The sequence below is a fragment of the Aotus nancymaae genome, unplaced genomic scaffold (assembly GCF_030222135.1).
Source record: "Aotus nancymaae isolate 86718 unplaced genomic scaffold, 86718_ANA_hifiasm-v0.15.2.pri h1tg000018l, whole genome shotgun sequence".
Classification (NCBI taxonomy): Eukaryota; Metazoa; Chordata; class Mammalia; order Primates; family Aotidae; genus Aotus; species Aotus nancymaae.
In genome coordinates, this window is record NW_026988430.1 from 10,731,228 (window position 1) to 10,756,984 (window position 25,757).

The window sequence follows — 25,757 nt, forward strand, 5'->3', positions numbered from 1 at the left end:
ATCCATCTTTGTGTGTCTGTTATATGATGTGTGAGATGACGGTACATACTTATGTGAGTTTGTGGGCAACTGTGCTCTCAGGCTGGCCCCAGTGCATATATATCTGGGCTTCTATGTGATTATCGATGAGTATCATTGTGTTTGTGTGTCTATTCTGTCTGACTGAGCTGTGTATGTCTGTTGTATGAATGGGGGGGGTCCATGTGTTCAAACTTATGTGTGTATCTCGGCTGGGCAAGTTGCCCTCATACCTGTAATCCCAACACTTCGGGAGGCTGAGGCAGAAGGATCACTTGAAGCCAGGAGTTTGAGACTAGCCTGGACTACTATAGGGGGTACCTAGTAGCCACAGGACTTACCACCACTGATATTGAGGGAGTAGCCCATCATGGGCCCTTCAATTTCGGCAAGGGGACACCATTCAACTTGTCAGGGCAGGTGTGTCCCAATTTCATGGCATTGGGGAACACTGGATTATCTGACCAGGTCCCACTATTCTCACGTCCTTGAGAAGATGCCCACCCCAGCTTGGGGCTTGAGACTCCAGAGACCCATGCAGGTGTGGGCCACTGCGTCTGGCCCCTTTTCACCTGGTGGCAGTGGTGGAATGGGGGTTACGCAGCCAGCCAGCATCTGGGAGCCCAGTGGGAGCGGTTCAGGTGTTCTCTGAAGTTCTCAGGTGCAGTGTAATCTTTAGATGATTTTGTCTCACAAGATGGAGATGACAGAACATACATTACAGGAGCGAGAGGACATCATTCTCAAATATGAGAAGGTACAGGTCGGTCTGCTCCTTGGAGGGGGACCTCTGCCAGTGCGCCCTGGTCAAAGGGTTTTGGGCTCCCTAGGAGCACAGGGCGGGGATGGGTGGCCAATGCCCCCAGGCCTCTTGTACCCTTTACCTTGGGCCCCTCAGCAAGGCTCCCTCTGGGTTGCAGGGACACCGAGCTGGGCTGCCAGCGGACATGGAGCCTGAGCCTGTGGAAATCCACAACCACACGGATCGGTTTGGGATTGTGCAGTGAGTCCTCTGTGCTCCCCTCAGCCCCTAAAGCGCCTATCTCAGCTCAGGGGTGGGTTTGCTTTTAGATAAAAACCTCCTGAGGCCCTGAGGCCATGTCTCCCCAGGTCCGGCCAACCTCCTTCCCAGGGTCAGACCTCCTCCCTGGCTCCCCTGCAGGCCCCGCCTGAGGTTGTTAGGCCAGAGGTGAGGGGCCCATCCAGGGAGCAGGTGGGAATGGAGAAGGGGCTAGATCAGGCCCCTGGGCTCTCAGCAGTTCCATCTCCAAGTTAGCACAAGAGGAGCGGGGCAGCCTGAGGGTCTAATCCTGTCCACTGACAGACAACCCCAGTGAGATCCAAGGTTTGTGGCCACAGGGTGAGAGGACGCCTGGCCCAGCCTCGGGGCTGTTGTTGAGGGCCCACCGGCCCCTGTTCTCCCCCATTTCCCTAGAGCCATAGCCCTCCCTGTCCCCATGGGGAAGGGGGAAAGGCATGGGGACAGTGGGGGCTGTGGCCCTAGGGGAATGAGGGAGAAGATGGGCAGGATCCTGTTCTGGGCATCTCACAGTGAGGCCAAAATGGCAGCAGAGCTTGCAGCTAAAGAGCCTGGGTCTGGTGCTGGGAAGGGATTGGGGCCAGGTAACAGGAGCACAGCCTGGCGCCCACCCCTCAGGGATCATAGCATGGAGAGACAGAGGATCCCGGGGGAGGCAGGGTGGAGGGAGCTTATGAGCCCTGCCACTTCTAAAATGCAGGGTCTGTGGCTTGGGTGGAGGGAGAGGCAGGTGGACGCTGGGAGGTCAGACCTGCGAGGGCCTTGGGTGTGTAGGGGGCGATGGGTCCTGGGTACACCCTGGGTGCACTGCACAGGTCTCAGGCCAGGCTCTGGAGACCCCGGCGGTTCCACATCACGTGATCACTTTGAAGGGACTCCTGTCAGGGTCCGGTCACCCACCCTGGGCAGCCCCCATCCCATCTCATCGCCGACCTTTCCCAGCTCCAGAAGAAAGCACCACCTCCAGGCCAGGAGGGGCACCCCATTGTGCAGCCTGACCGCCCCCCCACACCAGGGGCCCCAGTAACCCAGGCCAGGCTGGCCCTGCACTCCCACTCCTCCCAGGTCCTGGCCCCTCCTGGGAGTCAGCCCCACAGGAAAGCCCTCGTCCTCCCTTCCCTGTGCCTTTTTCCGGGCTGAGCCCTGAGCTGGATGGGACAGAGCCAGTTCTTTCTGGGAGTCGGCTCCCAGACCGGACGGCTCCAAGCCCTGTGCAGGTCCTCAGCTCTGCTTGGTTGCCTTGCAGTGAGACGGAGCTGCCCCCTGCTATTTCCCAGGAGGCCAAGGTAAGATCCTGATGCATGAGGGGCCTGACCCAGGGACAGGGGGACTGGGCAGGTGGTGGGTGAGGCAGAGGAGGCAGCAGGCCTGGGCAGGGGTAGGTGGGAGCAACACGCTGTCACAGGGAGGGGCAGCTTCCCTGCTGGACCTGACCCCAAGTCACTGTATCTCTGGCAGTTTGATGAAATTCCAAAGTGAGAATCAGAGTTGTGGCTTCGGGGCAGCTGTCCACTTGTGTCAGAACCCCACCTAGAGGCTGGGACCTGACCTATGACTGGTGTGTCTGTGGCCTGAGAATGGCACATCCCGGGGACCCAAGGCCAGCCCACTGGCGCTCATTTGCTGAAAGGCTGTCAGCACTTAGGGTCTGCCTTTCCCTGGCTCCTTCCAGCTGGGTCCCACCAGGGCTCCAGAACCCAAGACGCGGCATTCACGGGCTGCTTTGAGAAGCCTGGCGGCTCCGCTAACTCCAGCATTCCTCCTGTGACAGCAAATGCGGCAGGAGCTGAGACGCAAGATCAAGTGGATGGAAATGCTGGGAGAATGGGAGAAATATAAGAATAGCGAAAAAGTAACGTGTGGAGGGAGAGGCCCCGGAACCACTCTCTGCAGGGACAGGGGACAGGCACCCGTGGCTGTGGCCTGGCACCCTCAGCCTCTCAGAGGGCGGGTGGCACACTGTCCTCATGCAGAGGACCACAGGCCTGGTCGCCAGCTTTGCTACCTGTTGGTGCGAGAGTCACCTTGCTGGAAGGCAATCTGAATCTAGGGCTGGGGCAACCGGAGCTCAGGGCTAGGGCAGCCTCCTGGTGACCCGAAGGAAGGAACAGGTCCAGATCAGACTCTGAGGAGGACTCTGAGTGCCCATTTTCTCCTTCAGTCCTGGGAAGGGAGACCCTGCCCCAGCTTGACCTCACCTCTACTGAGGAATCACGGGGCCAAAACTAATGATTTACAGAATTCTCGGGATCTGGTCCTCGCGGGGCTTGCCCCTGGCCCGAGTCACCAGATCGTTTTCTGCCCACAGCTCATTCGCCGTGTTTACAAGGGCATTCCCATGAATATCCGGGGCCAGGTGTGGTCAGTCCTCCTCAACATTGATGACATCAAGGGGAAAAACCCCACCAAATACCAGGTATGCTAAGCCAGAGCCCAACAAACAGGCCAGGCCGTGTCAGGGGCCCAGGTCTCCAGCTGCAAGGAACGAACATCAAGCCCCGCTTGGGGGGTGTGTGTGCTGGCCAGATGCACATCCTGGGCATAGATGGCGACATAGACACCACAGAGGAGCTCGGCTTTGGGGACCCTCCCCGGTTTCAGAAACAAGCCAAAAAGCAGCTTTCTGCAGAAGGAAATCTTCCTTCTTTCCTTCCTTCCGGAAGTGCTGACTGTGGGATGACTGCCTTTTGGGGCAGGGAGTCTTCCGTCTGTTCTGAGGCTGCTTCCTCCTCTTGGCCCTGCCCTACAGCTCATGAAGGAGAAGGGGAAGAGGTCCTGTCAACAGGTGCACCAGATGGACCTGGACGTGAGGAAGACACTCAGAAGACACAGTCTTTTCCAGGAGCGATACGGCATCAAGTAAGCCCACGGGAGCCACAGGGCCCCAGTGGAGACGGGGTGAACCAGAGGGATGGGGACTTTCCCGGAGCAGAAGCCAGGGTCACCCAGGAAGGATGACAGAGCTGCCAAGCACTCTCCTGGCCCAGGAAGCAGCCGGGACCAGGGACCGAGCAGCTTCCAGGTTCCAAGCCCTGGGCCAGGCTGGAACATGTGGGGCCAGAAGCCAAGAGGATCCTGAGGAGACAGAAGGCAGCAAAGAAAATCATGCACAATGGGGAAAGGTGCTCTCCCTGAGCCATGGTGAGCAAAACAGCACAGCCTGTGGGTGGAGCCGGCTTCTTTCCTGGCCACCTCGTTTGCTGGATGGGCCCACGGAAGGAGTGGCCTTGAGACGGGCATGGTGACTAAAGAGGCTCAGCATCCTGCACCTGCCCTTACCAAGGCTCACCAGGCTGACACCACTGCTGAGCACACTATTTGTGGATGAGATACACCCAGTATCTGGGATGGCACCATTTCCCAGGAGGACCAGTTGGCCACCTGCTGACAGGCTGACCACCCTGTGGAGGGGACGGAGATTGACTTTCGCTGCCCTGAGCCACAATGTGGACATGGACCTGCCGGCCCTGCAGTGCACACGGCACTGATTCCCACCAGGACACCCCATTCACAGCTGGGGACGAGCAGCAGTGCGCTCCCACCTCAGGGCCTTGGCTCTGCCACTTCTACTTGGAATGTTCTCAGTTCTAGAAGCATCTGGGCCAGGGCTCATGGCTGGATAAGCACCTGAGGTCCCAAACAAGCCTCCCATCCTCGTTTTACTTTTTGGGAAACTTATGAACATTTCTGGAGATGTGACTTACGGCCCTGGTAAGTGCACAGCTCAAAAGACATTCAGCGATGGAACACACCAACCCCCAGATCACAAAGCCAACCATGCCCAGCCCCTCCCCGGGCCCCCAGCCCTGAAACCAGTGTTCTGACTTCTGACAACACCATGAGCCTGCCTTTTGTACTTTACACTCACGGAAAGATAAACACCTCCATGTTGTAAAATAAACACATACTGTTGAAATGACTTTACGTATATATCTTCCATCCAGCTTCCCCTAATAATGACATTTTGCATTACCATGCACATTTGTCAAAAGTAAGAAGTTTAGGCCGGGTGTGGCGGCTCACGCCTGTACTCCCAGCAATTTGAGAGGTGGAGGCGGGAGGTTCAGGTTCACTTGAGCCCAGGTGTTTGAGACCAGCCTAGGCAGACCCTGTCTCTAGAGAAAAGTAAAAGAAATTAGCCAGGTATATTGTCATCTGCCTATAGTCCCACTTAGTCAGGTGGCTGAGGTGGGAAGATTGCTTGAGCCTGAGTTCCAGGAAGCAGTGAGCTATGATCAGTCACAGACTGCACTCCAGCCTAAGTCACAGAGTGAGACTTTATCTCTTAAAAAAAAAAATTGGCCGGGCGCGGTGGCTCACGCCTGTAATCCCAGCACTTTGGGAGGCTGAGGCAGGTGGATCACGAGGTCAAGAGATCGAGACCATCCTGGTCAACATGGTGAAACCCCGTCTCTACTAAAAATACAAAAAATTAGCTGGGCTTGATGGCGCGTGCCTGTAATCCCAACTACTCAGGAGGCAGAGGCAGGAGAATTGCCTAAACCCAGGAGGCAGAGGTTGCAGTGAACCTAGATCGCGCCATTGCACTCCAGCCTGGGTAACAAGAGCGAAACTCCGTCTCAAAAAAAAAAAATTAACATAGGTGTAATCCTATTAACTAAATGATAACATGAACCATTATCTAAGGTTATTAATGCAGTAATTAAATGAATATGGTGACATTTATTCAGATTTCACACGTTTTTGTCTAACTTCTCACACCGGTCCCAAGATCCCACCTCCGACTCACCCTCTGCCTTCAGCTCACGTCTCCTTGGCTTCCTCCAGATGGTCCCGCCAGACACGCACCTGGGCTGAAGGGTAGAGCTGATTGCTCCTGGGCTCCGCACCTCTGCAGCATGTTCCGTACTGGGTACTGCGGACGATGGGAACATAATGGTAGCTATCTGTGCAAACACAGAAAAGGATCCTAAGTTTACAGTATAAACAATAAAAATGGTACACCTGGCCAGGTGTGGTGGTTCATGCCTATAATCCCGGCACTCTGGGAAGCCAAGTTGGGAGGATCACTTGGGCCCAGGAGCTCTAGGCTAGTCTGGGCAACATAAGAACCCATCTCTTCTTTTTTGTTTTTTTTTTGAGATGGAGTCTTGCTCCGTTGCCCAGGCTGGAGTGCAATGGTGCAATCTCGGCTCACTGCAACCTCCGCCTCCCAGATTCAGGTGATTCTTCTGCCTCAGCCTCCTGAGTAGCTGGGCCTACAGGTGAGTGTCACCACACCCGGCTAATTTTTTGTGTTTTTAGTAGAGACAGGGTTTCACTGTGTTAACTGGTCTCGAACTCCTGATCTAGAGTGATCCACCTGCCTCAGCCTCCCAAAGTGCTTAGATTACAAGCATGAGCCACCTTTCCTGGTCTGAAGTATTATTTATTTCCTTTTTAAAATTTGTCTGTACTTTCTGAATTTATGTAATTTACAGGTACTACTTTTGTGACTAGAAACAGTTAAGGTATAGAAAAATGTGTAGAAAAAAGTAGAAAACCAAATCACATCTTCAATAAAATCCTAGATTTGAAATAAAATGTGCAGAGAGGAAAGATGGAAAAGAAGTATACTAGGATGTGCACTTCTAATTAAAATTTTAAAATTAGTGAGGGCATGGTGGTGGGCACCTGTAATCCACACTACTCAAGAGGCTGGGGCAGGAGAATTGCTTCAACCTGGGAGGCAGAGATTGCAGTGACCCGAGATTGTACTCCACCTGGAGATTGTACACCACTGTACTCCAACCTGGGCGACAGAGCCAGACTCTGTCTCAAAAAAAGAAAAAAGAAAGAAAAAGTCAATATCAAGAAAGGAAAATTGTAACCTACTGAAGAGGAGAAAATACTCACAAACCATCTACCTTGTAAGATATTACTATCTAAACTAAAGAACTCCAAACACTCCACACAAACAAATGAATTCAAAAATAGGCAAAGGGGCCATGCGTGGTGGTTCATGTCTATAGTTCCAGCATTTTGGGAGCCTGAGGCAGGAGGTTCACTTGAGTCCAGAAGTTGAAGACCAGCCTGGGAAATGTAGGGAGACCCTACTGGGAAATGTAGGGAGACTCTACCTCTACAAAAAAATTAAAATAAAAATTAGCCAGGCATGGTGGCACGTGCCTCTAGTGCCAGAAACTTGAGAGGCTCAGGCAGGCAGATCACCTGAGTCCAGGAGGTTGAGGCTGCAGTTAGCTATGATTGCACCACTGCAGAGAGAGAACAAGATCCTGTCTGAAAACAACAACAAAGAAGTTAGACACAGAATTATCTGTCCCAATTTGTCCCCATTTGTCAATAACGTACAAATGAATACTGTCTGATGTCTTCCCACTTTCATTATAGTCATATTTATTCCAGGCCTAATATATGAAGCTGATTAAGTGGATACCTGGATTAATCTGAAGTGCTTCCTAATTCTCCGTGTTGCTGTATCCTATCCTAGGAATCTTCCTACTAGGATGAATTGGCATATCTTCTGATACAGTCAACTTTGGCACACCAAGCAAAAACACTCATGGAGAGGAACAAATTACACATGAATGAACTGGCTGAGCCTCTAGATTCACTGGTTATTCTTACACAAGGTTACTACCATAGTCATCATGTAAGATGAAAACAGGGAAATACCAATATTGTCTTTATAAATCCTTGAATTTGCCCATAAAATATAGCTGGTTTTGTGTATAGCTCTGATAATAACTCATATATAAATAGATAAATAAATAATATAATTTTATACATATATGTAAAATATAATTTTATAGTATTCTTAATTACACTAATTTGTTTTTTGATTTGGGGGGATATCTTGGTGCATATGCATGAATTCTTGTTAAGTAAAATGTAAGTATGAGATGATTTTTCCTGAGATGGTTATCTCAAACCATTGTATTTTGTATAGATGACTCTTGGCAAAACATACCCATTAGTCATCAAGTATATGACATACATCTAACATGTCAAAGGTCTTAGAAGAACAACTTTTCATTGAAAGACTCTATTTCATGTGATTTTTTTAACCATATGCAAGTATTATTTTGTTTAAAATCAGCAACAAAAGACCTGAACAAAACTAGGTTTCCCTCATCATGATGATGATGATATGAAAATCACGGTCCCTGATGATGTTAAAATTGAGAATAAGGCCAAATATTAATATCAAACCAAAATGATCATGTTTCATAGGCATATGTGAGTGATATAAACGGTGGGTGGCACTGGCATTCAGAGGAGGAGATTATTTTCAGTTACAGTGGACAAAGAAGAGGTAAGGGAGGAGGTGATACCTTAAGCTGGGTCCTAAAGGGGACTAACTTGTAAACTGAAAAGAGTGATAATGTGACAACTGCCTCTTAACTTAAAGAAAACCTAAAAAGTATTAATGCCTCCTACAAAAAGAAAGCCCTGCTTTAATCACTAAATATCTCTTCCTGCAATCTTCAAATCAAGCCTGGGGTCACCCTAGCTTGATTTGATATACACCTATTATATATAGGTGTATATATTACATCTATTATATTATAGGTGTATATATATATACTATATTATATATACAGCTTATATATATAGTATATATATAATTTATATATATACTATATTTATATATAGTATATATATAAATAGTATGAATATATACTATATTTAGTATATATATATGTATATATACTATATATAGTATATATAAGGTATATATATAACAGCATACATATATATATATATATATATATATATATATATATATATATACACACACACGCCTATATAAGCTAACAGGATAATTTGCTCGGAGAAATTACTTTAACATGTAAATTAATTTTCCCTTCATTGAACACATCAGCCAAGCATACAGGCAATTTTAACATATAAGTTAGAAAATCTGACACTCATGATTTAAAAACTAAAGAATCCAGATTATCTACCAAAAAGAGATCAAAATATCAGAACATGTATTATCTAAAGCCCCAAATCAAACCCCCACCCTAGACTTGACTTTAACCAAACACACTGAGCTTTAGCTTAGGTTGTAAAAGGAGAGGAATTATATTCTCCATCATGAAGGATAAGCGTGGTCTACACTATAGCACACGAGAGAGGATCCTGTTATAGAAATAGCCAAATGCTGGGCATGGTGGCTCATGCCAGTGACACCAGGACTTCAGGAGGCTAAGGTAGGCAGATTGCTTGAGCTCAATAGTTCAAGACCAGTCTGGACAATATAGCAAAATGCCATCTACAAAAATTACAAACAAATTAAACAGGCATGGTGGCGTTTGCCTGTGATCCCAGCTACTCGAGAGGCTGAGGTGGGAAGATTAAGGACCCTGGGTTTCAAGGCTACAGTGAGCTGTGATGCCACTGCACTCCAGCCTAGGCAACAGAGCAAAACCCTGTCTCAAACAAACAAACAAATCCAAGAGGAGAGTAGAAGCATAGATCATACTACTAACAGCACAGTCAGAGTAAACTGAAACAAAACAAAAAGGCTCTGTAAGTCCCAGAGTCATACAATTTCTAGAACCGTTCTGATTTCAAATATTTTGTCACTATGATGTCCTCGTTAATATTTCCAGATCCAAATTATATTTAGGCTACAAGAGAATTATACCAATTCACTACAGTACAATCCACGAATTCATGCAATATACCCATTCTAGGACAGGCCTTTTGTTCAAGGGCATCTGTCTTTTTAGTTTTTTTGTTTTTTTTTTTTTGGAGACAGAGTCTCACTCTGTCACCAGGCTCGAGTGCAGTGGCACAATCTTGGCTCACTGCAACCTCTGCTTCCCAGGTTTAAGCAATTCTCCTGCCTTAGCCTCCCAAGTGGCTGGGACTACAGGTGAGCACCACCATGCCTAGCTAATTTTCTTTTCTTTTTTTTTTTTTTGTATTTTAGTAGAGATAGGGTTTCACCGTGTTGCCCAGGCTGGTCTCGAACTCCTGAGCTCAGGCAGTCCGCCTGCATCGGCATCCCAAAGTGCTAGGATTACAGGCATGAGCCACGGCATGCAGACAAGCTTTTAGTTCTAAAACAGGTTACCACAGATGAGGCCTCTGAAGGAACAGCAATGGTTTCTACCAAACCAAAGCTAACTGGCTCCAGGAACAATGTTTGGAAACAAGCTTGTTACCTAAATTGTTAACAAACATTACTTTAAGAGGTCCTATTCTAATGACAGACACTCTTAAAGATGACACTTCCCACCCCCTTTCAATTTCTAAAAGTTACAAAGGATTTTGAGCATTTCAAAAATTATTTCCAAATATCACCATTTATTCAGAGTGGTCTGTCTCACCGCTAATTTTCAGAACAAAATCCTTTCTTCTCTAACTTCAGTTGTGCTTTCTGTAATTCAAGCCCTGTTGAATTTCAAGCTGTACTAACACCAACTGCTTTAAACAGAAGAGAAGGATAGGAAAGCAGGTGAAGAGAGAGAGTTCAGAATAGCCCTTTTAGTGAGAAAAATAGAAAGCAGGGAAATCTCAGGTTCTAGCTAGTACATTGGGAATATGGGAAAGTCAAGGGACTCCAATCCTATACAATTGGATTACTCTTAGGTAACTGAAATGCACCTAAAATAGAAAAAAAAAAAAGGCAGGAAAAATAATTCATGGAAACTTAAAAAGTGATTCTAACATCAACTTAAGCTTAGGAAGATTTGAAGGGAAATAAAAAACGTTTGCATGTATGTATTGAGTCACAGTGTGACCAAAAAAATAATGCCTGGCTTTATTAAGTACACATAAAATTTCTTAGAGCCATATACAGGAATTGTCATCAGGCAACCTCAGGTAACTTAGTCTAATGATCGTCTGATACAAATTCATATGACTGTATTTTTCTAAAACGTTTTCTAAAAGTGTGGGCTCAATCGTCCCTAATTCTTCTGTTGGGATTGCATAATCGTTACTATGTAAGGCTGTCGGTTTCCAAGATAAATGGTGCTTACTTTCTGGGAAGTGATAGTCATACTTTCAGCCTTGAGGAAGGGGAAAAGAAAGAAAATTATAAGAAAGGGGAGATGGAAAAAGCAAAACAGATTCCTCATCAACAGAAGACACAATAACATTAAAGAGTTATTTTGAGATAAGTGAGAAAAGATCTTCTGAGAAGGTGGATGTAACAGAGTTTGGCCCCATTTTTGATGTCTGGCTGCCAACAGCATTTAAGATTCTACCATTTTCTATTACCCACTCCCTGACACTGCCCCACCACACACCTGGTACTTCAGATACAGAAATCCATGGGCATCCCCTGAGCTCCCAGCACTGGTGGGAAGCTTGAATCCCTCAAGCCCACAGATGGGAATGCTCTCCAGCCCCACTCCCTAGCCACTTTAAAGGCCAAACCTCCTCTCTGTTCTTGCCATTTTGGACCAGTTTGCATCTATCTTGCTCTCCCCAGAAATCCTGTGTATGAATAGTAAACTTTTAAGTTCTCTTGGTGTGTGAAGTGTCATCAGTCTTGACATCTGGCCTATTAACTGGGTCCTTCATCTTCTGGAGGGTGATCACAAAACAGTGGGACGAGGTAAAGTGGACAAAAGCTGCCCACAGGAGGGTATGACCTGGGGGCAGGAATGACTATAGATTAAGGTAAAGATTTATAGGAAGGTTATATTAGGATATGTAATCAGCCATGAGTTTCTCTATTTTGTTTGGACATGGTGCTATTTCTATCAGTATAAGAAGAGGCAACGAGCTCTATTCTGAACAAATAGAATTTCTTGGCTTATTCCCGAGGCCAAGGGAGGAGGATAAAATCACTGGTGACTTTAGTCATTTCAGATACAGAAAAAATATACATATATACATATAAAGATTGAGCTTTACAGTCTATTAAGCTATTCCATATTTCAGTTCAGCATTTCTTCACTTGGATTTGTGATATTCTTATAGCTTTGCAGGAGAAAATAACTGGGGTAGGAGAGGGGGGATTTTCATCCCTTAAAATATAATAGAAAAACATCACCAATGTAACAACTTATGAAAGTGTAATTCTTTGGTATTTAACAAAATGAAGAGTCTTAGTGGATATGTCCACACATTCAGGGAGATTCTTCACTGTGAAGTCTGTGATGTCTAATGAGGGCTGAACTACACTTGAAAACTCTGCCACATTTATGGCATTCACAGGGCTTCTCTCCAGTGTAGATCCTCTGATGCTGAGTAAGATGGGCACTTCTACTAAAGGCTTTCTCACACACTCCTGACATTCAAACAGTTTCTCTCCAGTATGAACCCTCTGATGCTGGGTAAGAGATGAACTCTGGCTGAAGGCTTTCCCACATTTCCCACAGTCTTTACAGGTGTAGGGTTTCTCTCTGGTGTGAACTTGTGTATGTTTTATAAGGGTTGAGCTCTAACTGAAGGCTTTACCACATTCTTTACACTTGTAGGGTTTTTCCCCAGTACGAGTTCTGTGATGTCGAAAAAGGGCTGATCGATCAATAAAGGCTTTCCCATAGTCATTACAGGCATAAGGTTTTTCTCTGGTGTGAGTTCTCTGATGTTGATAGAGGTGTGGGCTCTGACTGAAGACCTTGCCACATTCATTACATTCATAGGGTTTCTCTCTGGTGTGGATAAACTGATGGACAATAAAGGAGGAGTTGTGGCTGAAGGCTTTCCCACATTCACTGCACTCATAGGGCTTCTCTACAATACGAATAAATTGATGTTCAACACAGGATGAATTGTGACAGAAGGCTTTACCACACGCATTACATTCATAAGGTTTTTCTCCAGCATGAATTTGCTGATGCTGAATAAAGTGTGTTATCTGAATAAAGGCCTTCCCACAATCATCACATTCATAGGGTTTCTCTCCAGTATGGATTCTCTGGTGTTGAAGAAGAGATGAGCCATAAGGAAAGGCTTTGCCACATTCACTGCATTTATATGGTTTCTCTCCAGTATGAATTCTCTGATGTACTGTAAGGGCTGAATAATTACTTAAAAGTTTTTCTACATTCACTAAAATCGTAAGTTTTCTCCCCATTATGGATTCTTTGATGTTGAATAAATGGTGTATTCTGAATTAAGGCTTTTTCATGCACATTATATTCCTTCCCACTGTAAAGACTCTGATGATGTTTGGTGAGATATGAGTTCCAGTTGCAGGCGTTTATACCTTCATAAGACTTCTCTCTGATATTAGATTTCTGATGTTCAGTGTCATGTACAACATGACCAATGGCTTTCTCATACTGACTGCATTCTGAATTTTTCTCATCAGTATGAACCATACAATGCTGCATATAAACTGAGTAATCACTGCATATTTTACCACGTTCATTACACCAATAAACTTTCTCATTTGTACTATCTTTCTGATATCTGAGTAATTTTGAATTCTGTTTGAAGTTCCTTCCCTGGGCATCATATATATATAAGGTCTTTCTTTGCTAGAATACCGTGGTTTAACGAAGTCTGACTTCAGACTAACATGTATGCCAAATTCTATACATTTGGGGTTACTATCTGCTATAAGAATTCTTTTCTCACAAATAACTGCTGTTTGTTTCCAGAGTCTCTCCTGAGTCCTCTGTTTGATCTCTGAGTAATCATCATTTCCCCAGGCCTCTTTCAAACTGAAGGTCCTTATATCAGCTTTTGTGTTTCTCTCCATAGCTATCCCCTGGTATGATTCCTATTCGCCAAATACCTTCTTTGGTCTTGGCTTTCTGAACTCCTAGTCTGGAGAAAAAAGTAAACATGTCCCCTCTACTAGAAGAAGGAAATGGCTAAACTGGGAATGAGGAAATAATGCTATAAATACCATTAGTCACAAATGTAAGTAAAGCAGTCCAAAAATAATTTATTGAATACCTACTATGGGCCAGGTACTGTGTTACGTGCTAAGATTAAATGATGAACAAAACAGATACAGCACCAGGTCTTTTGAAATATATAGTCTATTGGGGCAAGACAGGTATTAATTAAATAACTTCAAGCATGATAAATGCTATAAAGTAAGGTGTTAGGGAGATCTCAATTGGGGAATGATCAGTACTAAATATGGCAACTGCCCCTATCCTCTCACCCACTAGAATCCTTCCTGCTTTGGATACCACCTCCTTGCATCCTGGGCTGGATTTTACTCCTGCTAAGGTCATCCTTTAAGGCCTGCATCTTCCACTCTCACTGGCACAGGCCCCTCAAAAACTCTCCTTGATTACTGCTGAGGTTGCTACCTAACTCAGTAAGATCCTTTTCCTATTTTCTTTTGCTAACCTACGTATTACTCATTTGCCGAAATTCCTTCAGCCTCCACACTTTTCTTCACTCTGAGCCTTCCAACACACACAGACACATAGACACACACAGTCTCTCTCTCTCTCTCTCTCACACACACACACACCCCGCCAGTCAAAGGCTTAAAGAGAGTAAAAGTTTAGAAGACTACAAAAGTTTTAAGAGAATCAGCCCTACTATGAGTACTAGTTCAGCTTAATTATGAATAAACTACACATGCCGTATTTTTTATTGTTGTGAAGTGGGACTTGTAAGTTGGGGATCTTGTAAGTATTCTTTCACACTTATTACAGGTAAAGCAAATGGCATATATTTCTTTGTAAGTTAACAACTGTTTGTTTTTTTTTTTGAGACGGAGTCTTGCTCTGTCACCAGACTGGAGTGCAGGGTCGCAATCTCGGCTCACTGCAACCTCTGCCTCCTGGGTTCAAACGATTCTCCTGCCTTAGCCTCCCCAGTAGCTGGGATTACAGGCGCCCACCACCATGGCTGGCTAATTTTTGTATTTTTATTTTAGTAGAGACGGGGTTTCACTATGTTGGCCAGGATGGTCTCATCTCCTGACCTCGTGATCCGTCCACCTTGGCCTCCCAAAGTGCTGGGATTACAGGTGTGAGCCACCACGCCTGGCCGTTAGAACTATTTTTTTTTTTTTTTTTGAGATGGAGTTTCGCTCTTGTTACCCAGGCTGGAGTGCAATGGCGCAATCTCGGCTCACCGCAACCTCTGCCTCCTGGGTTCAGGCAATTCTCCTGCCTCAGCCTCCTAGAACTATTTTTAAAGTAAAATTAGTATGAGGATTTCACAAACTTATATAATGTAGGAAAATAAAGGTTAAAAGAAGTCAATACAAATTAAGCAAGGGACAAAAGTGGTAGCAGGGACACTAATCCACTGTTAGCTTAGCCAAAAAGAAGAAACAACCTATTAGTATTAAGTTGACTGGGCATTTTTAGGTCTTTTTCATTTGACCTTTCTAGCATGTAACACAATGAGCCCCTTCCCTGTTTCTTGAAGTGCTCTCTTCTGTCGGTTCCATGACACTCTAACCTGGTTTTCCTCTTCACTATGGGCACTCTTTTTTTTTTTTTTTTTCTGAGACAAGGTCTCATTCTGTTGCCCAGGCCGGAGTGCAGTGGCACAACCTCCGCTCACTGCAACTTCCACTTCCCAGGTTCAAGCAATTCCCGTGCCTCAGCCTCCCAAGTAGTTGGGACTATGGGCATGTACCACCATACCCGGCTATCTCTGGCCACTCTTAGTATGCTTTTGGACTTCCTTTCCTCTAATTATATTGATAAATTTTAAAAATACAAAAATATGTGTAACATATCTTTATTGCTATCACCTAATATTAAATATTATTTTATTATTTTTGCCACCAGTTTTTTTCCTATATATTTATTCTTGCAATATACACAAGTGGGGTGTGTGTGTGTGTGTATATATATATATATGTATACATATATATTTTACATTTTTTATTACACATATACATTTATACACACATATATTTTACAAATATACCTATATATTTTACGTATATATGTAATAAACAGGGTCTTGCTCTGTTGCCCAAGCTGGAGTACAGTGGCACAAACATGGTAAGAGCTCACTATAGCCTCAACCTCCCTGGCTCTAGTGATCCACCTCAGGCTCCCAAAGTGTTGGCATTACAGGCGTGAGCCACCACATCTAGCACATATGCTATACATATATATATACTATATATACACACTATATATATATATATATATATATATATATATATATTGCAGATACTTCCATATTTGTGTTCATTAGGGCTCTAGGCGCTCTTGTAACTCTTTTTGTGCTCTTTGGGTGATACTATCCACTCCCATGGCTTCAATGACTATCCTCAGGCAACTCCCAAATCTGTGCCACCAGTTAGGATCTCTTTACTAAGACACATTTGGCATGTCCTCCTTATATTCATCTAGCCTCCAGACATCACCACTTAGAGCAGATTTTCTCAACTGCAGCACTATTGACATTTTAGACCGACAAGTCTTTGTATAGAGGCCTGTTCTGTGCATTGCAGGATGTTTAGCAGCATCCCTGGACTCTACCCATAGCACACTTCAGACATTACCAAATATCCCCTGGGGGACAAACTTGCCCCTGGTTAAGAACCACTGATTTAGACTTATTATAGACACCTGAAACAAGGTAAACTGAACTCATCTTCCATTCCCTAAACTTGCTACTTCTATGTTCTCCATCTCAGGGAAGAGAACTTCCATACACCCACACATCCAAACCAGAAACCTGAGAATTTTCTTTGTCTGCTACTCCCTCACCTCTCAAATCTACACAACAAATTATGTCAATTTTATATCTTTAAAATTATTCAAATTCTTTCTTTCTCTTCATATTTCTTAGATAGCAGAAAACCAGATAGATGAAGACAGAGTAAATGAAGAAGTGATTCCAGCTACTGAAGAGGAAAGGGGCATGGCCTCACAAAATGCCTCAGGATGGCAGGGCGCGGTGGCTCACGCCTGTAATCCCAGCACTTTGGGAGGCCGAGGCGGGCGGATCACGAGGTCAAGATATCGAGACCACGCTGACCAACACGGTGAAACCCCGTCTCTACTAAAAATACAAAAAAATTAGCCGGGCGTGGTAGCACGTGCTTGTGGTTCCAGTTACTTGTGAGGCTGAGGCAGAAGAAGCACTTGAACCCAGGAGGCGGAGGTTGCAGTGAGCCAAGATTGCACCACTGCACTCCAGCCTGGTGACAGAGCAAGACTCTGTCTCAACAACAACAACAACAACAAAAATGCCTCAGGATGAGGCACAAAGGTGACCTCTGGATCACGTGTTGGGGTTATAACTCTAATGAGGAAGTATCTCTTCCTTGAGTCTGGGAAGAAATAAAGGTGTAAGCTATTAGGACTCTGATGCAGTCAAGTGAAGATGAGACTTCAAGGGGGTGGGAGGGTTGTGGGGGGGATTCAACATTTTGTACAGGAGTGGAGGATTTGGGAAGAACCCCTAACTCTTATTTCTAAAGATACAATCTGCCTTGTTCTCACTTGTGTGTACAGCTGCTTTTTAGCATCTCTCCCTCCTTCATTTGTGTTTGTGGGTTTACCACTTGTTCCAACTGGGAGATGATAGCAGGTTTGGAAAATGGAAATCCTACTCAAGAGAAAGAGACAGAATGTAAATTCTAAGTTCAAAAGAGAAAAGACCACCCTATTCTCAGTCCCCCTCTGTTGCATTTTAGAGAAGAGAAAATGAAATAACTAATTGTCAAAAGCAATTAAATAATTTGTACCCAAGTAGGGTGAGAAACAGTTTAAGGATCTAATCTGGGGCCGGGCACGGTAGCTCACGCCTGTAATCCCAGCACTTTGGGAGGCCAAGGCGGGTGGATCACGAGGTCAAGAGATCGAGACTATCCTGATCAACACGGTGAAACCCCATCTCTACTAAAAATACAAAAAAAAAATTAGCTGGGCATGGTGGCGCATGCCTGTAATCCCAGCTACTCAGGAGGCTGAGGCAGGAGAATTGCTTGAACCCAGGAGGCAGAGGTTGCGGTAAGCCGAGATCGCGCCATTGCACTCCAGACTGGGTAACAAGAGCGAAACTCCATCTCAAAAAACAAAAAAAGAAAAAGAAAAAAAAGGATCTAATCTGGATTCTGGGGGGAAATAACCAAAGTCCCATTTGTTATCATCCCCTAATGGAAGCAAGGGAATCTTTAGAAGGCAAAGGTATCCTGAAAGGTCAATCTGGGGTGCCAGCACCCAAGCTTACCCAAGGAGACCAGGTTCCTATAGTTCTCCAGCATTACATCCCTATACAAGACTCTCTGAGCAGGGTCCAGTTCTCTCCATTCCTCCTCAGTGGAGTTCACTGCCACATCCTTGAATGACACAAAGCCCTAAAAAACCTGCATGGGGTTCTGAAGAAAAAGGTAAATGATGAATAATTGGGGAGATTGATGGGATGAAGAGGAAATAGATTATGTTCACAGTGTCAAAGACAAGATTTTATTGACTCATATATCAAAGAATCTTAAAATATTAAAATGTGTTTTCCCCTTTGACATAATTTGATAGTAGTTTTACTTTACAGTAATTTTATATATAGAACTCAATTATAAGAAAACTACCAGAAATATGGAGAGTTACAAAGAATCACGTCTAATTATACCTCACAATAGCAAAATAGTTCTAAATAACCTAAATTTTGAGAACAGTGTGAGGAGCTGCTAACTGTCCTTGAAAATATACCTCCTCCTCTCTTTTCTAGGTACACAAACATTTCCCAACCTTCTCTGCAGTTAGACATGGCCATGAGATCCTAACCAATGGAATGCAAGCAGAAGTGATGTGCACGCTTTCCAGGCCTGACTCACATATATTCCGCCATGCTGTTTTCCTTTCTGACTGGCTGTTAGTGCCACGAGCCCCAGGGTGAGTTTGGAAGCCATGTGGTAAAGAGGCTAGAGCTTCAGATAGCTCAGGTCCCTGAATGGCCATCCTATCAATCTACACACCCAGTCACATGGCTATGACAGCAAACAATACACTTCTATTGTATTAAGGCCATTACATATTTTGGGTCTATTGGTTATAATAGTTATTAGTAAGCCAACCCTAACTGATTCAGAAATTAGCACCTTCAAGTGGGAGGTATCATAATAAAATGTTCAAATACACAGGTGGCATTGGCTTGACAGTCAGGTGGCATGTTTCAAAGAAAAGAATATTTAAGACTGGAAAAATGCAGACTCTTTTTTTTTTTTTTTGAGGCATTCTCACTCTGTTGCCCAGGCTGGAGTGCAGTGGCTGTGATAATCTCGGCTCACTGCAACCTCCCCGTCCCATGTTCAAGCGATTCTCCTGCCTTAGCCTCCAGAGTAGCTGGGACTACAGGTATAAGCCACCAAGCCCAGCTAATTTTTTGCATTTTTAGTAGAGATGGGGTCTCACCATGTTGTCCAGGCTGGTCACGAGCTCCTGACCTCAGATGATCTGCCGACCTTGGCCTTCCAAAGCGCTGGGATTACAGACGTGAGCCACTGCAACCAGCCAAAAGATGCAGAGTCTTAATATACACTGGCAAACTAATTAGCAACTATGAGGGCAGGGCAAATACTCACCGGGCCTATGGCTCTAGTGAAGAGGAAAATTAAATAACAAAAATGGTAGTCTGTAATTGCTGCATAATAAAATAAAATTTACCGTGTTGTGTTCAATATAAAACCTAACCCCCAGCTCTGCTTAAAATTAAGTAACTGCGTGTAAAACCTACCCTATCTATTCTCCCCACATTCTCAACAAAGTTCCCAGGCATCTCAAGACTCCTGTTTTTCTTGCTAACCAGCTGCAAGGTCACAGGGAAAGAACACCAAAAAAATGTACAATATGGTTTCTCAAAATGCTACTTTTCAACTGTAACATACATCACAACATATGTTACAAATTAATTAACTGTTCTTTGGTCTGACTTCTGTAAACCTGTTAGCTGCTACGTCATCCTGGATGTATAATAAGTACCCCATTTTCTTTCTTCTTTGCTCAGCCTTGAGATGCTAATCTGCTGAGCCAGTGGCCACCTTAATAAAATCCTCCTGTTTCACCTACTGGTCTCTCCAGTCTCCTGAATATTCTGCAACACTAGAACAGGTTAGAAAGTGCCAGGATGCTTTGTGTAGAATGCTCCTGGATATGTCTGGCAAAGAAAGAATGATTTGAGTTCAGGAAACTATGTGTCAATTTTCAAGCCAAAACAAAAGAGAAAAGAGGCAGAAATCTGGGGCCTCACATGGTCGGAAAAGCAAACTGTTTCCAGATCTCATACAGCGGGAACTAAGTCTAAAAATGGCTTTGAGCAATAAAGGCCCATTACACCTGTCAACTAAACAAAGTGATTTAGCACTGTAAAAAAAGGTCCGATTGGATGTGGCCTTCCCACCCAAGCCTATTGTTCAAGGCCTTAAGGTTTTCTTCAGTAAGTTGAGAGAGACACATGGTAAGTAAGGAACTAAGAAATAGACCAAGCTTAAGAATTATATCTAGGAAAGAATTGGGAGTGTAAGAAGCCTTTTAAGTTTTTGTGGAACAACATCTTCATGATTTCAACGTACTGACTTTTTCCTGTGCCAGAGGAATCAGTATCTTGCTTTGATTCTAAGTCATTTATGTCACCAACTTTCTATAAATCTTTCAAGAATCTACTCAGCCTTCAGGGCCCACGTCAAATCTCACTACTTTCATTAGCCTGGGAGCTGCTTAAAAGAACTTTAAAATGTTAGTTGAATGAATAAAGCCTTCCTAAATCTCTATCACCAAGACACATTTGCTCATGCTCCTCCAAGTCCATACAGCATTTTCCCTAAGACACTTCATTATTGAGTAGGCTCTTAGTAAATCTGCTGGTTTGTGCCATATAGATGTGTGTATGTCTTTTCTCCCCAAGGTACTCTAGGCAGATGGAACCAAGAAATGCCTTACATGCCTTTGCATATCTACACCAAATGTCTCAAGTGAACAAACAGAAGCTTGATTCTCACCCAACCACATTCTAGGAGTCCCCAATTATCTGCTAAAGAGGCCTCGCCGCACCCCCATCCTCTAGATACACTGCCAACTGATGGGCAAGGCTACCAAGCCTCCTAACCTTCACTGCTACTTCCATACAACTGCGGAACCCCCAAACACCATCTTGTTGGCAGTCCATCCCACCACTTGATCCTTTCCTTTCAAACTGCTATGGCTAATGAAATCGACAAGCTTCACACTAAGAGAAAGAAATTTGCTTCAGGAATTAAAATAAGATTTCCGAGAAGAGAGGAAAATCCCCAACTCACCTGGGACTCTGCTGTCTGGCAGAGAGCAGCCATATTTTCCTTCTCAAGATACACTTTTGGGAAAGGGCAGGGTCCTTAGATGGCAGAACTGGAAGGAAATTAACATAAAGGAATCTGGTTTATCTTTATATATCTCAAACCTGAGTTTAGAAATAGCCACTTATGACAAAATATGCCTCTGACCTTGGCTGTCCATAGCTTGAAGGATTTTTACAGACATCTACATAACGAGGCTTCAAAGATAATCTCAGAGGACAGAATGAACATAAACTTAGGGAAAGATATGACCATTCATTGAGTTCAGGATCTGTGTGATCCACTGCTCTGCAAATGAGGTTCTCTGGGATCAAAAATCCCTAAAACAAAACAAGAAGTACAATGTTACAGTTGGAGAGGTGCTTAAAGACCTCCAGGCTCAACTCCTTTATTTGCAAAAGGAGAAAGTGACCAATTTCATACAACAAGAAAAAGGGAGTCACAGCAGTAAAAGGCAGCAGTGCCCACCCCAGCTGTCATGGTCACAGACACCTTCAGCCACCCCATCATGAGTATTCCAAGCCCAGGGTGAGCCTGTGGCCATCTTAGGTATGTTCTACCACACATGCTCCACCAAACTGCATGCGTCATATCATTCACCCCCGCATCCCAAGCACCAAGCACAGTGTACCTGGTAGACAGCAGTCCCTAAGTATTGTGAATGAATTAATGAATGAGCCCCAAATTCCCCTGGTCTGATTCTACGCCCAACAGGCAAACTTCTGCTTGTGATTTACTTCTCCATTTTGATTTTTTGCCTATAGGGAGAACACCGCTGATTATATTAACTTTGAACACTTCTTTGAGCTTATCTCTACATAGTAGGGTTACATGCTATTTATCTTATTCTACATATAATTATATATTTTCCTAATATTCTACGGTTTATTATTTCTTCAATCTTCTCTCCACCCATCTCCAAAAAGCAATACTTAAAGAAGCTCATTGTGGATTTGTTTGGGGGAAGAAGTAGTTATTTCTTTCTCTTTTTTTTTGAGCTAGAGTCTCACTGTCACCCAGGCTGGAGTGCAATGGTGCGATCTCGGCTCACTGCAACCTCTGCCTCCTGGGTTCAAGTGATTCTTCTGCCTCAGTCTCCTGAGTAGCTGGAACTACATGCCCATGCCACCATGCCCCGCTAATTTTTTGTATTTTTTAGTAGAGATGGGGTTTCACCATGTTAGCCAGGATGGTCTCAATCTCCTGACCTGTGATCCACCTGCCTAGGCCTCCCAAAGTGCTGGGATTACAGACATGAACCACCACATCCAGCCGTAGAAGTAGTTATTTCTAAACCTCAGTCATTATCAAGGTACAAGGTTTCACAATTTTGTAAAATTCATGCCTTCTGTAATCCTTTGTCATCGGAACTCTGGCTCTGGAGTTTGCCTGCCTGCTGCCTTTACATCCTGGCTCTGTATGACCATAACCAAATTTCTTCTGTGCTTCAGATTCTTAATTTAAAAAAAGAGAATAATAATGGTACCTACCTCGATAAAATGTACATTAAGGCACCTAAGCAGCCAAACCAGTATCTGGTACAGAATAAGCACTCAGGAAAGGTCATTTAATTGTCAGTTAATTGTTACTCTCAATATTTTCTGTATATCAACATTAACCAAGACTTTATGGCACTTTCTATACGTTGTTTTATGAGGAAAAAAGGTACGATCAATATGTTTGGTCATACTCCCAAACCCCAGCTTCCCGGAAAGATGCCTGCCCCTCCCTGTACTAGACACTGACAATCAGAGGGGGCTAAGGCAGAGTTAAGAAGTTATAAGTTCCAGGTCTTCCAGAAATCAGAGGGGCTGAGGTCAGGATATCAGAGGAAAGCCAAACAGGCTAAAGATAGACTATGGAAGTCCCTTCTAATCTGGGGCATCCCTTTGTATCTCCTTAAGAGAAAGTACTTTTTAAGAGAAAACTGAAAAGGAGCCGAGGAGCAGTCCCTAATTCTGCCAGAACTGAGCAGCAGGGCCATGGATCCTGGGGACGCAGGCCTGAGCTCACAGAAGGTTCAAGGGACTAGGGCTTGCCCCTGTGCTATAATGCTAAATCAAATCATCAGCTTCTCCATACCTATTTCTTTCTCCTCTTCCAAGGAGTCTGACTTATCCCCCACTCAGAGGCAGTCGATATAATGGAAAGAGTATGGAAGTAAGGTATCTTGTTTTTTCAGAGCTTCAAATAGAAAGGGAATATTAGTAAAATCATTACCATTCTTGCACACCCACCAGGTACCAGGCACTTTCCATAAATCGCTATTTACAGATGAGGAAACTGTTAACTTGCCCGAGGTCTCTGTGCTGCCCACACACATTTTACAAGGTTGCTGTGAAGAAAAACTAAAATGAGATTGTGTGTGCACACTGTAGATTCCCAGCTAATGGCAGGACCCTCTCTTATTTCTATTTCTTACCTCTGTTCTGGAGATTGCAGGTCCAATCCTCCATAATCACAGCCTTTGCACCACTATTTGGATGTAGCAACCTTTCCGTTCTCCACATATCTTCCTGGGAATTGCTAGCATTCTCCCAGAAACTCTGGCAAGAAATTCTGGATTGAAGTTTTCTCCTTTTTCATTGTATTTCTTTTTTCATTCTCTGAGACTCTACTCAGAATGCAGAGTCTGAAGCAGTATCTTTTGAGCCAAAAGCTAAACTTAAGAACTTCAGCAGCCATTTGATCTTCAGGAAACCCTAAACACAGGCAAGTCTGAGTACCTTTATACCCCAGGGCCCTGCAGAGTCAGATACTGGGAACACAGACAGTTACAGACAGCAGTAAAGATAAGGTTCCTGATGAATACACAAGTGCAGGGTGGTGGAAAGGCCCCTGCTGCGAGTGCCTGGATTCTAATTTCCACAATGTGCTAGTTGGCTGGGTGACCCAGAACACGTTACTTTTCCTTCCTAGGTGTTTCCTTCTTATGTGCAAATGGGGAGATGGATGTCTACTATTAACAAAATCGACGACACATTGATGCCTGACTTAGTGTCTGGCCCTGTGTCAACTGTTGCATGTCAAAATTCTATTTAATCCTCACAACCACCACTTAAAAGTAGGTACAATACAACAAACCTCAAATTATAACAAAGGAACCACAGAGAGGTTACATTCATATCAAAGAGCAATACCGCTCTCTGAACATGTAGATAAACAGATCTCTGATATCCATCCCCTCCTACATTCACACTGTCAGTCTATAAAACGGTTCCACCATACTGCAGACCTAAGGGACTCGTTGGTGCCTGACCTGGCCCGGGCATGGGAACCTTGGGCGCTACCTGCCTCACCTTCCAGTCAAGTGCTCCAGGCTACACAGGCCCTCAGCCTGTTTCCGAGCAAACAACCCGGAGGTGTCTCGGATAGGAAACACACATACACCCCACTGCCACACACAAATCCCAAAGACACGCTCCAGGGGCAGAGGGGGCGCGTCGAGGTGGCCGAGTCCCAGCTCCAGCAGAAGAAATTAGATCTGCGGGCCCGGGGAAAGGCCCAATGGGGAGCAGCCGGGACACCAAGTCTGACAATCCACTGCTGGACACACACACCCTGTCCAGCGTCTGCTTCTCCCCGGTCCAGACACGGGGAGGATCTCTTCAGGGAAGGACAGGGAGGACACAAGACGCGCCACGCGCAGAGCCCGTACACACAAAGGGGCCGGAATCGGAAGTACGTGCAGAGGCTCCTGGGAAATGTAGTCCGGCGGACTTGATCTGGCCGTGGTCGGGCTGATATGAGAACCTGCACTGACCCCCAAAACACCCGGCTCGTTCTATCGCCAAAGACAAGCTCTTGCGCGGCCCGAAAAGGAAGTTTAACGTTGGCTGCCCTGGGGAAAGCAGACTGGAGCCACTGGAGGCGTTTAATAAACCATCGAGGACTATTGTGAATTTTTTAGGGAGAGACAAGGGGAAGTCGGGAGAGCAGAAGTCCAGTCCCTTTGTCGCGCTTCACGAAATAAAGAGGGCTGCAGTGCCACTTCTGAGCGCCCAACACCACATTCACACACCTGAGGTCCTGCCTCGTTCCAGGATCCTAACGAATGAGCCTCGCTCTCACATTCTGGTTCAGTGGTTCCCACACTCCTGCAGCCGAAGCAGGTGGTCCTCCGATGGGCGTTTGGGCTCCTATCACAGAAGTGCTGTGTTCCAATTCATGGACATCTGGGGCCCTCCCTGGGCCATCTTACATGCCTCTGCCCAGAAAAGTGTCCTGTTATTCTTATTTGTTATTTCCTGTTTCCTAGCTACTTACATATCGATCACATTCCTCCAAATCCCTTAGTGATTGATTTTATATTTATCCAGGTTCCATTCTGCACCACACTCTCCATGACGGACCCTTCAGGATATAGTTCTACTCGGTTTTACTGGGACGAGAATGAAGACAGTTGAGTTGTTGCTCTCTTTTTTGTCGCTTCCAGAATCAGGAGGTGGCAAGAACCAGCTTTTAGGACAGCCCCAGGCTTGCCACTACCTCCACCACCAACCACATCCCTCAGGAGAAGAGCTGTACCTAAATCCAGCCAATTTTTGCCCC

The 25,757-nt window shown here is 44.9% G+C and overlaps 1 protein-coding gene and 1 long non-coding RNA gene across 5 annotated transcripts; one reads left to right on the forward strand and one right to left on the reverse strand.

Annotated features, from left to right (window-relative positions):
- The first annotated feature begins 614 nt into the window (after window positions 1–614).
- LOC135275753 (TBC1 domain family member 3B-like) lies at window positions 615–2,321 on the forward strand. Of its 2 annotated transcripts, XM_064378282.1 has the most exons (4): window positions 615–775; window positions 939–1,021; window positions 1,129–1,207; window positions 2,304–2,321. In XM_064378282.1, the coding sequence occupies exons 1-4, from the start codon at window positions 698–700 to the stop codon at window positions 2,304–2,306; spliced, it is 243 nt and encodes an 80-aa protein (XP_064234352.1). In that variant the 5' UTR covers window positions 615–697; the 3' UTR covers window positions 2,307–2,321. The 2 variants fall into 2 exon arrangements, 1 of the variants encoding a protein (XP_064234352.1); XR_010343321.1 differs by lacking the exon at window positions 1,129–1,207.
- A 2,330-nt stretch (window positions 2,322–4,651) lies between these two features.
- On the reverse strand, window positions 4,652–24,775 carry LOC105711516 (uncharacterized). Of its 3 annotated transcripts, XR_010343322.1 has the most exons (8): window positions 23,629–24,775; window positions 23,444–23,541; window positions 21,354–21,526; window positions 21,171–21,258; window positions 19,291–19,379; window positions 18,110–18,257; window positions 5,808–5,964; window positions 4,652–5,172 (listed from the first exon to the last, which is right to left on the reverse strand). It is a non-coding gene; the product is annotated as an uncharacterized LOC105711516 (long non-coding RNA). The 3 variants fall into 3 exon arrangements; XR_001106028.3 differs by lacking the exon at window positions 4,652–5,172 and having other exon boundaries at window positions 5,646–5,964; XR_010343323.1 differs by lacking the exons at window positions 4,652–5,172; window positions 23,444–23,541 and having other exon boundaries at window positions 5,646–5,964.
- Between the last annotated feature and the right edge of the window lie 982 nt (window positions 24,776–25,757).

Excerpts from the sequence above, each read along its gene's own strand:
- LOC135275753 (XM_064378282.1), top strand. The coding sequence starts at position 698 with ATGATTTTGTCTCACAAGATGGAGATGACAGAACATACATTACAGGAG. Across the intron at positions 776-938 it reads TCATTCTCAAATATGAGAAG|GGACACCGAGCTGGGCTGCC; the intron begins GTACAGGTCGGT and ends TCTGGGTTGCAG. Across the intron at positions 1,022-1,128 it reads GATCGGTTTGGGATTGTGCA|GTCCGGCCAACCTCCTTCCC; the intron begins GTGAGTCCTCTG and ends ATGTCTCCCCAG.